General features: G+C 38.2%; 1 protein-coding gene across 1 annotated transcript in view; it reads right to left on the bottom strand.

Moving 5' to 3' along the window:
* LOC127569658 (cilia- and flagella-associated protein 47-like) overlaps nt 1–15,660 on the bottom strand; it is a 401,309-nt gene that overhangs the window by 83,738 nt on the left and 301,911 nt on the right. Inside the window, 3 exon segments of the mRNA XM_052014458.1 lie at nt 183–287; nt 2,215–2,326; nt 9,493–9,600. Of these exon segments, the coding sequence (XP_051870418.1) occupies nt 183–287; nt 2,215–2,326; nt 9,493–9,600 (325 nt within the window).

Genomic DNA, 15,660 nt, shown 5'->3' with positions numbered 1-15,660 from the left:
GTGCATAATCTAAATTAAGTGCCATTTCTTTTTGCATCTGGATTCAATTTTGGTCTTTTTCCCTCATCCAAGGCATAACATTACCATATATACTTGCATTGTCTGTGAACCTAAAGGCAGTTATTCAAACCCCTACATCCAGATCATTAATATAGATAATGAAGAGAAATGAGAAAACACACTTGAGGACACTTGAAGATAATCGTTGTGCAATGATTGCCTTTTCCCAGTGATGAAGGAAAGAATTGAACAGGTACTTCAGTTGTAGATTGAGGATTCACAATTATCTGTGAACAGGAAGAAATAAAATCATAATATTGATACACATGTTTCAAGCTTTTCAGGTATAATATTGACAATATGTTATTTTATGCGATCAGTGCACCTTTCTACAGCCAACAATCGACTACAAGGATCAAAAGGTCTTATTCTTTTATATAGAATTTCATAATCTGATGGCCATCTTTGAAAACCAAAGACCACAATTTCCTCTTGATGCAGTTGTATGTTTGGCTCTAAAAACAGCTAGGCCACAGCAAAATCAGCTAGGATATCTATATGGTGATTCTCAGATCCAGTTTGAATTTCCTCTTGAATTTATGCTGAAAATTCTTTGAAACCGTTTATTTTTTCTGTGTAAAATTGTCTGATAACTTTCATCAAAGCATGTTCGGTACATTCACGGTGTAAATTAAATTGGACCACATACGGTGGTATCTTCTTTATAGTTTATGGAAATAAATTGATAATTCAGAATAGATGGCATTTGGGAAAAAACATCTTACAATTATGTCATAATATTATACTTCCTCTACTATAGATAAACATATGTTAAATTTGAGATACACTGCATTCCAATTCCAATTTGATTGTGCCCAAAAATTAGCATGTGAGGAAAAAAGTGCAGAACTACGTAAAGCTGTGCTCTTGATCTCACACACCAAATGACATTTGTGCTCGGACATAATAACCAAAAGCAGGCCTGACACAATGCCATTTATTGCCTGGAGCCTATTTGGAAGTGTGAAAATGTTCATGTCACGTGCACTCTTTATGGGCAATTGGGTCCTCATGAAGAAGTGTGTGTTCTGATTACAGATAGCAGGAACACTGTTCCAACAGCAGAGTGGATGCCATAGCTGTAGGTAAGGTCATGTGCAGGAAGAAATGGAACATATTCCTGTGGAGACAAAAGGCCAGATAGTCACCCCCTTTGGAAAGAAATAAATGAAAGGGAGATACCTAGCTCCAGGATCTGACAAAATACTGATGGGATTTTAATGGCCTCACTAAACTCAGAATCACAGTTCAAAGTTCAATTATTGATTGATTGTTTGATCACACAAGTGCTTTCAATGGTCAAATATTTCCATTCCCCCATTTGGTCATGCTGAAGGCATCATGGCACTGGTTGTACTTTGCACCATCTGTTGTCACAAATGAAATGAAGAAAAAAAGAATTCTTACTCTTTTCTGTTGAGAAAAAAATTGAGAAATGAAGAGCTTACAGTAAAATGAAGGCAGCTGATAACCCTTTGGGTGCTGAAGGAGCCTTAAATTCCTCGCAAAGTCTAATCCTCTCACATACTGTTTGTCCTGATCTAAGAGAAAAGAGTTGCAGATCCTCCTCCTGAATGAGAGAGTTTTAACATATATCTGAAATCACACAGCAAACCAGTCCTCTATAATTCTGTTTCTCATGACTTTTGGAGGAAGAGAAATAGATATTCCTTTAGAGACATAGTCACTTTCCTGATGCGCCAACAGCAAGCTGATAATGTAGCTACTGCAGCTTGGAATTTCACTTGTACAAATGTTGACATGCAGACAGCTCACACACTACAAAATGGTCATATTGAGATAACAAACGCATTTCTTGATAGCTTGTGGTGGGTAGAGCTACCTTTGCAGTTCCCCCTTCTTTCCTCTTCCCCCAGCACCCATTACACATTACTGTTTCCTTTGCTATCACAATGGTAGATGTGATAGACAATTATGAGTGATAAGATATCCTGCACCAGCAAAGAGTTGTTCCCAGCATACAACACTAAAGGTCTGGTGTTCTTGTTATTTAACTGGAGGAAATCTATGCTGGTTTAATACTGGATATCAGATGAGTAGTTTCAACACAGAGGCACTCTTTAACAGTGAATTATATGGCTCTAAGCAGTAAAATATGCTTTGGTCATACCATCACTTTATACAGATACTTACAGGCTTTCTCGGATCAATTTCAACTGAAAAATTTGCTGGGTTACTGTTAACAATTTCCAATTTCAGAGTTTCGATAGTAGAATTAATGAGAGGGATGAACTGACGAGCCCATCTGCAGAAAGAACCATCACATAGCTGCAATGATTGCACACACTACTTCTTCATTGTAAGTAAAAAAGTCCTAAGCACATCAGCAAGTCACCATTTTTCAGTTTTCAGCATGATTTTTACCACACATACTATAAGTATTAATACAAAGCATTGAAATAATGTTCAAAAAATCATTAATAAATTGTACTATCATACAACAATGTCAGTTAGCATGTCTATAACTAACTTTCAAAGTAATGCTGGTGGGATTGTATTATTGCTAAATATTTTGACATGTTACAGGTGCATAGCATTTGTTTGAAATTACATTGGAATAAATGGAAAATTCTTGCCATGTTTGTTTTCCTAAGTTGATCTCCTCTTTAAATGTAAACAAATGCAAAGCTGTATACAGAAAAAAAGTACTCTAAACTCCCTGCTATGAAATGATGATGGAAGGCAGGATGTTTTAAACATCTGTTATTACAAAGGGTCATTGACTTGAAACATTCACTGTTTCTCTCTTCATAGATGCTACCTGACCTGCCGAGTCTTTAATTCATGACTTACTGCCTTATTATATCACAGAAGGAAACTATTTGGCCCACTGGGTCCATGCCGGCTCCCAGCAGAACAATTCCATCAGCCCAGTTTCCCTTCTTTCACCATAACACTGCAACATATTCTCTCTCAAATGCCCATCAACTCCCCCTTAATTTTTTTGGCCACTTATCTACACAAAAGGGCAATTTACTGCAGCTAATTAAGCTACCAACACTTTCTGTTTTTATTTTATATTTCTAACCTCGTCAGTTTTTTTTTGATTTTCAAAGGCAGCTTTTAAACTGGCTGCAATTTAAGACATCTTAGTCCATTCTATTTTGGGTTTATTTATTGCTTTCTCCTCCACGTAAGATATGCTCGTTTCCAATTCCATAGGAGCCAATTTCACTTTGCTATCACACCCAAAATGGCCATTAATCATGTGTAATTCTTTACAGGTAGTCTCATTTATTTACAGAAACATCATGGGAGACTGTGATACTGGACTTTAAAGCTATAGTTCACTTTTAGCTCTCTAACCATACCCATGAATGGCTGACGAGTCATGAAATGAGGAATGAAATTGAACCTTTGTGGACTGTATACCTCAGTAAACTACTGGAGAGATTCTTCTGGGGAACCCTCCAAAGAGGTTATTTATTCAATTAAATTATGTCAAAGTTTATTTGCAATTGTCATTTTTCCATGTCCAATTTCAAGTTTTCCTCATAAATTTACAAAGCAGATTTGGAGAACATAAATTCAGAAAATACTGAAAATGTTCAGTCGGTCAAGCAGCATCAGACAAAAACAAATTTCAGTTCAATGATCTTTCATGAGGATAGAACAGGGAAAAGTTGAAATGAAACAAGTTATAAATTGCAGTGAAAGAGGAAAAAACACAAAGAAAGATCTGTGATAGAATGGTGACCAGGAGAGTTTGAATGACAAAGTGGTGCTGGTTGAAGAGAGTGGTTAAGGTAGCCCAAAGGAGGTGTAAATAGGGTGAGACAAATGGAAGCTGAAATATCAGGATAGTAGAAAGAACAAAAAGCTCAGTGCTATAAATATGGAACAGAAGGTTAAAATAGCTGATAATCTAAAATTTATGTTGCGTCTTGAAGAAAGTAGTATGCAAAGTCAGAAGTTGAGGTACAGTTCCTCGAGCTCATATTGAGTTTTGTTGTAACAGTGCAGGAGGCCAAAGATAAAGTAACCAAAGTGGGAGTGGGATGGGAACTGGAACTCTGAGTTCCCCTTGTGAATTGAATGGAGGTGATCTGCAAAACAGTTGCTGAAATCTACGTTTGGTTTCCCCAGAGCATAGAAGATCATGTCATGAGCACCAAATGCAATATACTAAATTGGAAGAAGTGCAAACGAGTTGCTGCTTCAGCTGGAAGGACTGATGGGGTCCTTAGTGGAAAGGTGAAAGATAGAAGGCCAGGAATTGCATCTTTCACAGTTACAGGTCTAAGTGTCATGAGAAGGGGAGTGGTTTATGGAGATGGAAGCGTGAACGAGGGCATCGTGGAGGTAATGGTCCCTTAAGAAAGGGGAGAGCAGGAGGATGCCTGCCAGGTGGTGGAATCCCATTGAAGGTGGTGGAACTTACAGATTATGATCCATGGAATGTGAGCACTGAATACTGTATGTGAAATTAGAAGAAGTACAAGTAAATCATAGCTCTTATCCCAGGCTACTCCATTTGTCTGGAAGAAGCAAAGTGGAGTTAAAAGAGAAGATCTTCAGTATGAGAACAAGTTCAGCTAGGTGAAGGAAGCAAGTGGTGGAGCGGACTGGTTGGTTCACTCCTCCAGAAAAAAATAAAGTGCCCTTGGGTTATCCTGGAATGAAGTGGAGATGTGGTGAGATTGGACATCCATGGTAAAAGTGAACCAGGTGGAACCAGGGAAGTGTGAACGGTTAAAGTAATTAAAGAAGTTTTGCAGATGAAGATGGAAAGAGATTGGATAAAGGGAGAAAGAATAGAGGTAAAGTTTGAAGCAATGATTTCTGGGGATAAAAGCAGGCTGAAACAATGGTTCCAACAGCTTGTGGACTTGAGGAAGGACGTGGAAGCAGACTGCACGTGTGTGGGGCAAATGAATTTCGAGGCTGTGGAGGGAAGATCTCCAAAAGAAAAAAGATCAGTGATGAACTCAATGAATATCTGGGGAACAATGGCATGTTGTATTGTGAGGCCATGATCCGGATGGGGAAATGTCAAAGAGCTGATGTCTAACCTCTGCAAAATAGAGGTTAGTTCACTAACCAACATCCCTTGAAGAAAATCAGATTGAATCAGAGTATCCTCAGTCCTGGCCCCCTGCATTTTTCCCTTGGTCGCACTTTCTGAAGCCCTGTGAAATGGATTGAGCTTGAGGTCTGGCTTTTGCAGACATCTCACAAAGGCAAAGCTGTCCACCACTGGTGACTAGCCTCAAATGATAAATCATGGGTCCCCATTCCCAACCCTTTATAGCTTTTCATCAGAGATAAGCTGATTTGCAAGGAAAACATTGGTGGCGATTCTCCATGGAACTTTTGGCAAAATTAAGTACACTTTGGTCCGTTTGTACTTTCAGTTCCTGGCAAGTTAGTTCAGATGCAGGTGTCGGGTATACTCAGGGGTTATCCCAATCAGCTGGGGTTAATGAAGTAAAATGCCCATTTATGGCATTTATCCAGTCTTTTCAATGAATAATGAAATTCAATGAGGTTGTAGCAAATGAACCCTCAAGGTAATTGCCAAATCCTGGCTAGATTATCATAGCTACTAGCTCTGCAAAGTTTCCCTGGTTTAGTGGAGTTGGAAATGGAAAATAAGATGTAGAAGTAGAAAATATCTCTCCAAGCTCCACTCATTTTTTAAAAAAAGAATTGTGGTCTTATCTGCTATTCAAATCCCTCCTGACTAAATTTACATTTTCTGAATAACACTCCATTCCTTTGAAACTAATGGATTTCTGGTTATGGTACAAGAATGGTATTCCAAATCTATGGACATCCACTCTGATTTTCTGTTGAGCTCTTTCCTTTCATTAAAACAGTCTCCATAAATAATCCCTTCTTCATCCCAATGAATCTCTTAGATCCTTCTTTGTTATTAAAAGGAGAACAATCACAAATGTCAAACATCAGACCTGAAACTCAGCATGTATAATTTTCTTCTTAAATATAAAGCTGTTTCCAACAATAATTCATGTGAGTACATAAAAATTATAACACAGTAACAGGGCCTCCTTGAAAACAATAGTCCCAAAAACATACTTCTTCTCTGTTCTCAATAACCCTTTATCATTTTTCTTTCACCCAGCTATCCATTTTAATTTTGAATATCAACATAAATTCTATCTCAACCAGTAATACTGGAAATCAACTTGTTGGGGCCACATCTCTTGTACGTCTGACCCCTCATTTTAGGCATTTCAGCCATGGGAAGCTCTCTTTCTATCGAGCCTACGTCAAAGTCAAAGTTATCTGTATCACACTGCCCTAACTGCCCTGTTGAAAATGAACTAAACTTTCTCATTCTATTTGTTTCTATATTTCTAAAAATAGGAAGCATCTTCATAAATCTCAATACTGGACACAATGATCAGGAGACTTTAATAAGATTCCACACTAAAGTCATTATTCTCGATTTTTAGATTCTACAGCTTGTTGCTGAAATCTTTAACTCCATTTACTATTTTTAATGATATTATTGGGCTGATGTGCTGCTATTAACATGTGAACCAGAATGCGCAGATTCTTATACTTAGTCTACCAAATTCTAATATTTATTTCCTCAAAATAGCACTTCACATTCATGATAACTGAATACTATCTTCCAATTTTTAGCCCATTCCTTGTCTTATAAAAATCTCTTTGTAGCTTCCTTTGATCTTCTCAATGATTTACTATTCCCACGCTTTTGGTATCATCCATAAATATCCACACCATTCCAAATAGGCTTTTAAACAAATCAAAGAATAAAAACAATAAGCAAATTCTCTTTCACTGTGTTCAATTGCTTGTCTCTTTGGTCCTTATCTTCAATTTGAAGCAGAACCTGGATATACATACCTGAGTATACCCTACAGGTCTACTTATGCATAATTTATATGTAAAATAAAGCACTTATTTTTCACAAGTATACTTCAGACATTTTCAATCTATCATCTCAAATGAAGCACATTAAACCACTTGTTATTGTCATTATTATTATTGCTATCAGTGATTAAGTTCATAATCCCTCGATAAATATTCTTCAGAAATCTGAGCCCATCTATTCTCATTCAAGAATTCTATTTCCCTGTGCCGCACTGTTTTAGAAATCTAATTAACTTGTCTTTCTATCTCCAAAGATCTGTGCACATACATCTGAGTTCTATTTTTGGATTATATGCAACATCATGACAGAACCTCTATTGTTCTCTTCAGGCATATCCTCTGTTTTCACATTTGTATATTTATATTCTGAATCAGAAACAAGAACATTTGCAATTGCTGCAGAGCAATGCTTAATTTAGTCCTGCTTTATCACTGAATCCAGTCAGCAAAAATACACCATTACAACATTTTTGGATAGAGCCTATCAGTATTTCTCTGATTATAGACAATCAGAATTTTCAAATCTTTTGATGGACCAGCTTTTGAATTTTTCCACAGTGCCCCTTTAGGACGTCAAAAGAGAGTGGTTGAGTTAAAATGTGTATGTTAAGACCCCTTTGAAAGAAATGCAAGTGCATCTTCTAATTGCTAATGCTCATAAGCACTAGAAAACTTTACTTTTCACAAGTTCACCAGAAACAAGATTCAAGAGAAATTGTACACTCTGTCCATATGAGGAAATTATGAGCAGCAGGCCATTTAAAGAACTCTATTTGCATTGATTCTTCCTTCGACTGTTATTTTCTGAAAACTATGCTTTGTTTTTAATTGAAGAGAGTTAAGTTTCACTCGTGAAATCTCAAAGATTTATAATGCCATTCTGATTTCATATTGGACTTGCTGATCTTTAAACAATGGGTGCTCAGCATCAGAGGTTAAAGTAAGCCAGTATTTAATAGCAAGGAAGTGGCCAGCATTATGTTTGCAATGCAACTATATCAGTAAAAAGTGTATACAATACACCAGTTAGAAATTTAAGTTAGTTTCAGCTCTGCTCAACATGTCATTGGATGAAAACTTGCAAACAAATGCATAATGATACACACCAGGGCCAATCAACACATGCAAAATTTCTGCTATCATCAAACTGGACAAATGAATTTCAGGTGAATTACAATTATCTCTTGAGATACTGGGTGAGAAAACAAATTGATATCACTCCTACTTAGCTGATTTTTTTTGTAATAAATAAAAGATCTGCTGTAGCATTACTTACTGTCAATCAATGCATAAGCATTGGGTCAAATCTCATAATAACATGCATAAATATGTGGAAAGCATAAATGCATGTAAGGTGTAACTTGGTGACCTTGATCACTCATATCTTTTTAAACGTGCAGTTAATTTTATCTTATATTAAAAAAAAGGGAAAGAAAGTTGAGGTACCAGAATATAGGGTGGTAAGGGTTTGATTGCATGTAGGATGCAGTGACAGTGTCCTTTGTGGGAATTATCACTTTTGTGGGAAGGTGGCTCTGGGAAGGTGGTTGATAGTGAGAGAGTGGTCAAGGGGCATGGGATACATGAGACTCTGGGTAATTTTTCCACTCTTTCCTGCAGATTTATGGTCCCCTTAAAATAAATGACTTCAGACAGTTTGTGTGTGCCCTTCTACTGGCTACTTCAGATGTACATGTGTTGGAAAGCAGTCAAGCCTGTCCTGTTCTTACAGCAGCAGAGATGGAGCAGCCTGCAAAAGAGGCTTAAGCTGCCTTGAAGCAAAGTTCATTTGGTTCCAAGCCTCTTTCAGGAATAGAGACATCTCATAGAAACACTGAAGAGAAACAAAAGATTAGAATAGAACGGGGAAGGGTGCAGGCAAGTACAGAGAGAGAAAGTAGGAGAATATTTCACTATTAAAGATCTGATTGTGGTAGTTTTTGCTTTTAGTAGAATACCACGTATCTTGTGGTCATCTGGTGACATTTAAAATATCTGTATTCTTACCATGGCCTTGCCACACCTATTTCTTTAAACCCTCCATCTCCATGAACTCTCTATTCTTCTGGCACAACATTATGAATCTTCACCTTACCAATGGTGCTTATGCTTCAGTTGGTTTGGTGCTCCTTTTTGAAATCCCTTCTTAAACTCTTCCTCCTCCTCTCTTTAACCCCTTTTCTGCTCAAAACATACTCCTCAGAGCATGATTGTATTGGTTTCCTTCCCTAATCTCCCTTTAAACACACTGAGAACTCATTGAAAGTAATTCAAATTAAAAATTTGAATCTGATAGAAAAAAACAACAGACACGATGTGGCATGATGACATTAGTGATGACCACAACGACTTGCAGGAAGCATGCCATACAGAAAGCACACTGCATATACAATGTCTTCTGCAACTACAAGCTACATTCCAGTGTTGGTGCTCAGTTGTGGAATTTATAGTAAATCTGCCAAACAAAAGCTACATGAAGAAGGCAAAGAAATTGTAATGCAGAATACTTGCTTGTCTCAACTCAGAAATATAGAGTGGAGTACTTACTTCCCCAGCTCACACTGCAGCTCTGGAAGCGTTTGTGGTGTTGGCTTCTCTGCAACAAGGTCCAGTTCATACCAAAACTCTCCTATGAGGTCCGAGTAGAAAGCAACACTGCAAATAAGATCAGATTGGAAATGTAAATTTTCTACTAATCTAACAACAAATAACAACTTTTTAATGGCTGTTGTGTTGTTATATCTTTTGGTAATAGTATCTAATGTATGAAATAATCACGGTGATCAATGAGATATCTAACATAAGTTGCCTGGTTATTTTAACACTAATATAGAAGGATCCTCTGTATGAATCTCATTGCATGCCATTATGGTTTTAGTCAATGAAGCTAGTAGGATGATTATTGTACAAAGCAAACTGTTTTGCAAGTAATTTGGCAAAAACCAACTGATTGAAAAGTTTGAAGGATAAAGACAGGGTAGCAGCTGCAACATAAATAAAACAAAATTTTGCAAACTTCAATAATGTACTTAAGTGCCATATCTGAGGTAACAAAAGAAAAAACAGTATATTTACAGATTAGAAAAAAATAAATCTCATGGATACAAGCTGTTCTGGGGAATTGGACATGAAAATCCCATTGAAGCAGGAAGAGAACTGAATAACCATTGATGAATTGCTTAACATAGGTTGTTGGAAACTTCTAAGTACACAATAAAATCACACAGAATTTAGAAATATATGATTTAATCAAGAAAAGGAAATTAGACTATTAAAGGCAGAATGCATGAATAAATGAATGCTTTTGAGAAAGTGACCAAGTATATGGATAAGGGGAATGCATTGGACATGGTTTGTAGAGATTTTCATAAGTCTCACAGCAAGCTTGTTACAATAAATTAGGCAGATTCTCTAAGAAATGTGGCAGTGTGAATCAAAGATTGGTCGATGAACTGAAATCAAATTGATAGGGATAACAAATTTTTTTAAAGCATTGGAAGTAAATTAGTGCTGATCTCTGATTTCACTTAATATAGATGAGTCTGACCTGGATGCAGACAACACAATATTAACAATTTTTAATACCTCTACATACCATGTCTACTGCATTCCCTTTATCCATATACTTGTTCACTTTCTGAAAAAAAGCATTTATTAAATGTATTCTGCCTCTAATACAGTCCAATTGGCTCCTTGATTAATTCATGTATTTCTAAATAGTTTGGCAAAATGAAGAACTGTTAAAACCTGTGGGATAATTGCAATGGTTTGGGATAATTGCAATATATCTTGGCCATTTTATCCACCAATGTAAAATCTAATATCCCTTTTGTGCAGAAAATCATCCTCAGAAACTTCAAAGGAAATACAAGAGTTTTATTAACTTTCTGCATGCATGCCTACATCAAGATTAGAATTGTGTTCATGTCAGTGACACCCTATGCCAAGAATAACTAATAGTAAGTTTCTCATTCCTTCTAAATATCACGTTAAATCAGGAATAAGTGTGGTGCGTAATAAGTTATCTCAAATCAGTCTCTGCGATCCATTTGTGATGAACACTTATTTTAGATGGGATTCAAGAGTATCCTGCACTTAAGTTGTTGGTATTCTGGTCTGTTGATCTCACTTCCTGCCAGTTACCATCTGTAGTCTATCCTCTTGGAAAATCAGACTGCCTTGCAGTACTTAACTTTGTTAGACACTGCTTTGAATCTGAACACAATAAAGTGGCAATGAAGATTTGTAAGTGTGTATTGTGTTTGTTGTGGCTTGTTGGATTACACTCTGTTAGAAGATGATGAATTGAAATTTCATTCATTGTGTAAATGGCATGGTAACATATCTTTCAGCACAGCCAGTCCATGCTGGCATCTTTGCTCCACTGGACTGCCTCCTCTTTCCTCATGTAAATCTATCAGCACAGCTATTCATTGCAACCACTCCCTGTTGTAGTGACTTTCAAATTCTCATCAATCTTTGGGTAACAAAGTTTCTTCAGTATTCCTTACTGAATTCCTTGGTGAAGACTTCTTATTGATGGCCTGCAGTTATGCTTTGCCCAAGGTGGAAACATTTTCTCTGTATCCACTCTGTTAAAACCTTTCATCTTTTTAAAGACCAGAGATAGATAGATTTGTTTTGATGTTAAGGGAATTGAGAGAAATAGGGTTAGTACAGAAAAATGGCTTTGAGGTAAAAAATCTACCAAGATCTTATTTAATGGCAGAGCAGGTGTGAAAGGCCTATTCTTGCTTCAATTTCTTCTTTGGTTGCCCTTGAACCTTCTGTTCTCAAGGGAAAAAAGGATTGATTTCATTCATCCTTTCCTGACATGAAGGCCCTCATATTTCTGGTATCATCCTTTCAAGTCTTCTCCACGCCCTCTTTTTAAGGCTCTTATGTGCCGTCTAATGAAGATTCAATTCATGTCGAGCAATAACGATGTTACTTGTCAATTCTATCCCTCTAAAAGTAAACTCCAGAGCATGGTTGTTTTTTTGGCATCACTAAGCTTACACAGCAACTTTTAGTGAATGGAATTATTTGTGCTTCAAGACCCCTTCATTTCTCCTCTTCACCTACACCTGCATGTTTCAAATTAAGCAACATCTTTATTCTTCTAACACAAATGTATTACTTTGAATGTATCTGTGTTGAACTTAATTTGCTCATTATTTGCCCATTTTGAAGACGTTTTATGTCCTTCAGGAATTAATTGCAATTCTTCTCAGCATTGTCTTTTCACCCCTGTTAAGCCCTCCAACCCCAAACACCAGCACACCACAATTTGATGTCATAAGCAACTTTAGAAGTGTTTTTGATTTCAAAGATAAAATCATTCAAAAAACCATGAACACTGCCAACCACTTTTTTCCACTGAGAATAGCCACTCATTACTCTCATTCTTCACTTTATACCTAGAAGCTGACAATTCATTCTGTTACTTATACCCTGGTATGACATTCTCTGACATTCAGTTGTCTATTATGGGTTAACCATAACAAAAAACTTTGTGAAAATCTTGATAAATTATATTCAGCATGTGTTACTATTGTTTCTCTATTACTTCCTCAGAAAATTCAGTTAGGTTGGTCAGGCAATCTTCTTCCTGTTGCAATCCATGCTAACTCTATATTTTTCACTTCTGTGTGATCTTTTATTCTTCCTTTCAGGAGGAACTCCATTAATTTTCCTCATAACAATAACAAATTGAGAGATTTAAAATTCCCTAACATGGTTCTATCCACTTTCTTAAATACAAATATAATATCATTCCAAAGAATTAAGCCCATGTAGTATGAAAGGCCAGGGGTCAGGTGACAGTGACAACACTACTGACCCCCATGGTCGGATGATAGCATTGCCTATTAGGCCGGAAGCTGCACCACTGTCAATCAAGGTTTGGCTCCACCCCATTAGGTAAATACTTTTGTCTTGCTGGACCACTCGGATTGGTCTGTGCGAGCACCTTTTTTCCTGGGCACATCTACTACTGGCCCGTTTAAAACACCTTTGTCCTTGCTGGGCTACCCAGCCCCCCAGCAGCATAAAAGTGCTGCACGTTTGGTTTTCTCTCTTTTTTCTCTGTCTCCGAGGATGTTGAGGTAAGCTGTGCACTACTTCAGGGCAGTTAGTTAAGGACTCCCGAGACCAAAGATCCAATGTTTGTCCAGAATCAGGGTGTCCAAACATTGTACAGTTTATTCCTTGATCATTTGTACCCAGTTATTGTGTGTGTGTGTGTGTGTGTGTGTGTGTGTGTGTGTGTGTGTGTGTGTGTGTGTGTGTGTACCTCACCTTCTGTCGCGATTTCCCCCCACATTCGTGATCTCCTGCTTGAGAGTGTGTGAGTGTGCATCTGTTCCCATTCATTCTGTCCCTGCATTTGTCTTTGTTAATAAACCATTTTTAAATTACAAAGGCTGTGTGCCCAGACCTTTATCTTTAAGATACCAAAAGAACCTTTCTCACAACAGCGCATAATTTAGGCTGATGTTCAAGTATAGTGGACTATTTTGGAAATGCTGCATCATCAGAGGTGCTCTCTTCTAAATAAGATTTTAAACATCTCCTTTTTCAGGTGGATAGAAAAGATCCCTATTAGTATTTTGAAGAAGCCCAGTGAAATGATCACTCATGCTCTTGCCAATATTTATACCTAAGTACCTGAGAAGAAGGTTATTTTTCTTCATCAATACTACTTGTGGGACTTTGGTATTGCAATTTCTGTAAAACTGTAGCTGTGACTACATTTGATAAGTACTTAATTGGATGTAAAGTGCCTTTATTGCAATATATGAGATATGCAAATATGTTTTTCTTTTATTTCACTGGAAGTTGTGACAGTCCACCTCTGCAATGGCTTCTTACATGTAGAGAGTGACTCTGCAACCATTGAACCATTACCATTGAGAACTGTGTGGGGACAGAGATGAAACGTCCAATATGATTCCAGCAGTACAATGGCATGTCAGTTGCAAGTTCTTTCCCATTTATGTCACACACAATTGTTTTCTTAAGGATTGGTATTGGTTTATTATTGTCACTTGTACTGAGGTACAGTGAAAAACTTGTCTTGCATACCGATCGTACAGGTCAATTCATTACACAGGGCAGTTACATTGGGTTAGTACAGAGTCCATTGATGTAGTACAGGTAAAAACAATAACAGTACAGAGTAAAGTGTCACAGCTACAGAGAAAGTGCAGTGCAATATGGTGCAAGGTCATAACAAGGTAGACCATGAGATCATAGTCCATCTCATCGTATAAGGGAACTGTTCAATAGTCTTATCACAGTGGGGTAGAAGCTGTCCTTAAGTCTGGTGGTATGTGCCCTCAGGCTCTTGTATCTTCTACCTGATGGAAGAGGAGAGAAAAGGGAATGACCCGGGTGGGTGGCGTCTTTGATTATGCTGGCTGCTTCACCAAGACAACGAGAGGTAAAGACAGAGTCCAAGGAGGGGAGGCTGGTGTCTGTGATGCGCTGGGCTGTGTCCACAACTCTCTGCAGTTTCTTGTGGTCCTGGGCAGAGCAGTTGCCGTACCAACCCGCAATGCATCCAAATGGGATGCTTTCTATGGTGCATCGATAAAAGTTGGTGAGAGTCAAAGGGGACAAACCGAATTTCTTTAGCCTCCTAAGGAAGTAGAGGTGCTGGTGAGCCGCCTTGGCCATGGCATCTATGTGATTTGACCAGGACAGGCTGTTGGTGGTGATCATTCCCAGGAACTTGAAGCTCTCGACCTCAGCACTGTTGATGTAGACAGGTGAATGTACACCGCCCCCTTTCCTGAAGTCAATGACCAGCTTTTTTGTTTTGTTGACATTGAGGGAAAGGTTGTTGTCGTGACACCATTCCACTAAGCTCTCTATCTCTTTCCTGTACTCCGACTCTTCGCTGCTTGAGATACGGCCTACAACAGTGCTATCATCTGCAAACTTGTAGTTGGAGTTAGAGCAAAATCTGGCCACACAGTCATGAGTGTATAAGGAGTAGAGTAGAGGGCTGAGGACACAGCCCTGTGGGGCACCAGTGTTGAGAATAATCGTGCCGGAGGTGTTGCTGCCTCTCCTCACTGATTGCAGTCTGTTGGTTAGAAAGTCAAGGATCCAGTTACAGAGGGAGGTGTTGAATCCTAGGTCTTGGATTTTGGTGACAAATTTGCTTGGGATTATTGTATTGAAGGCAGAGCTGTAGTCAATAAACAATAGTCTAACGTAAATGTCTTTACTGTCCAGATGCTCCAGAGCTGAGTGTAGGGCCAGGGAGATGGCATCCACTGTAGACCTGTTTCAGCCATAGGCGAATTGCAGTGGGTCAAGATTGTCTGGGAGGCTGGAGTTCATGCGTGCCATGACCAGCCTCTCAAAGCACTTCATGATGGTGGATGTCAGAGCCACTGGTCAGTAGTCATTGAGGCATGTTATCTTGCTTTTCTTTGGTTCTGGGATGATACCTTCTTCTTAAGACAGGTGGGAACCTGTGTTTGAAGCAGGGAGAGGTTAAATATGTCCGCAAATACTTTTGCCAGTTGATCAGCACAAGATCTGAGCACACGGCCAGGGACACCATCTGGGCCAGATGCTTTCCTCGTGTTCACTCTCCGGAAGACTGATCTTACATCCTCAACGGTGACCACAGGTTCAGTTGCATTGAAGTCTGTCAGGGTGGGTGGTGACAATTCACTTCCCTTCTGTTCAAAACGTGCA

Source organism: Pristis pectinata, chromosome 4, assembly GCF_009764475.1.
Source record: "Pristis pectinata isolate sPriPec2 chromosome 4, sPriPec2.1.pri, whole genome shotgun sequence".
NCBI lineage: Eukaryota > Metazoa > Chordata > Chondrichthyes > Rhinopristiformes > Pristidae > Pristis > Pristis pectinata.
Note: the sequence above shows the minus strand (reverse complement) of the source record. Positions and strands in the feature narration are given on the sequence as shown.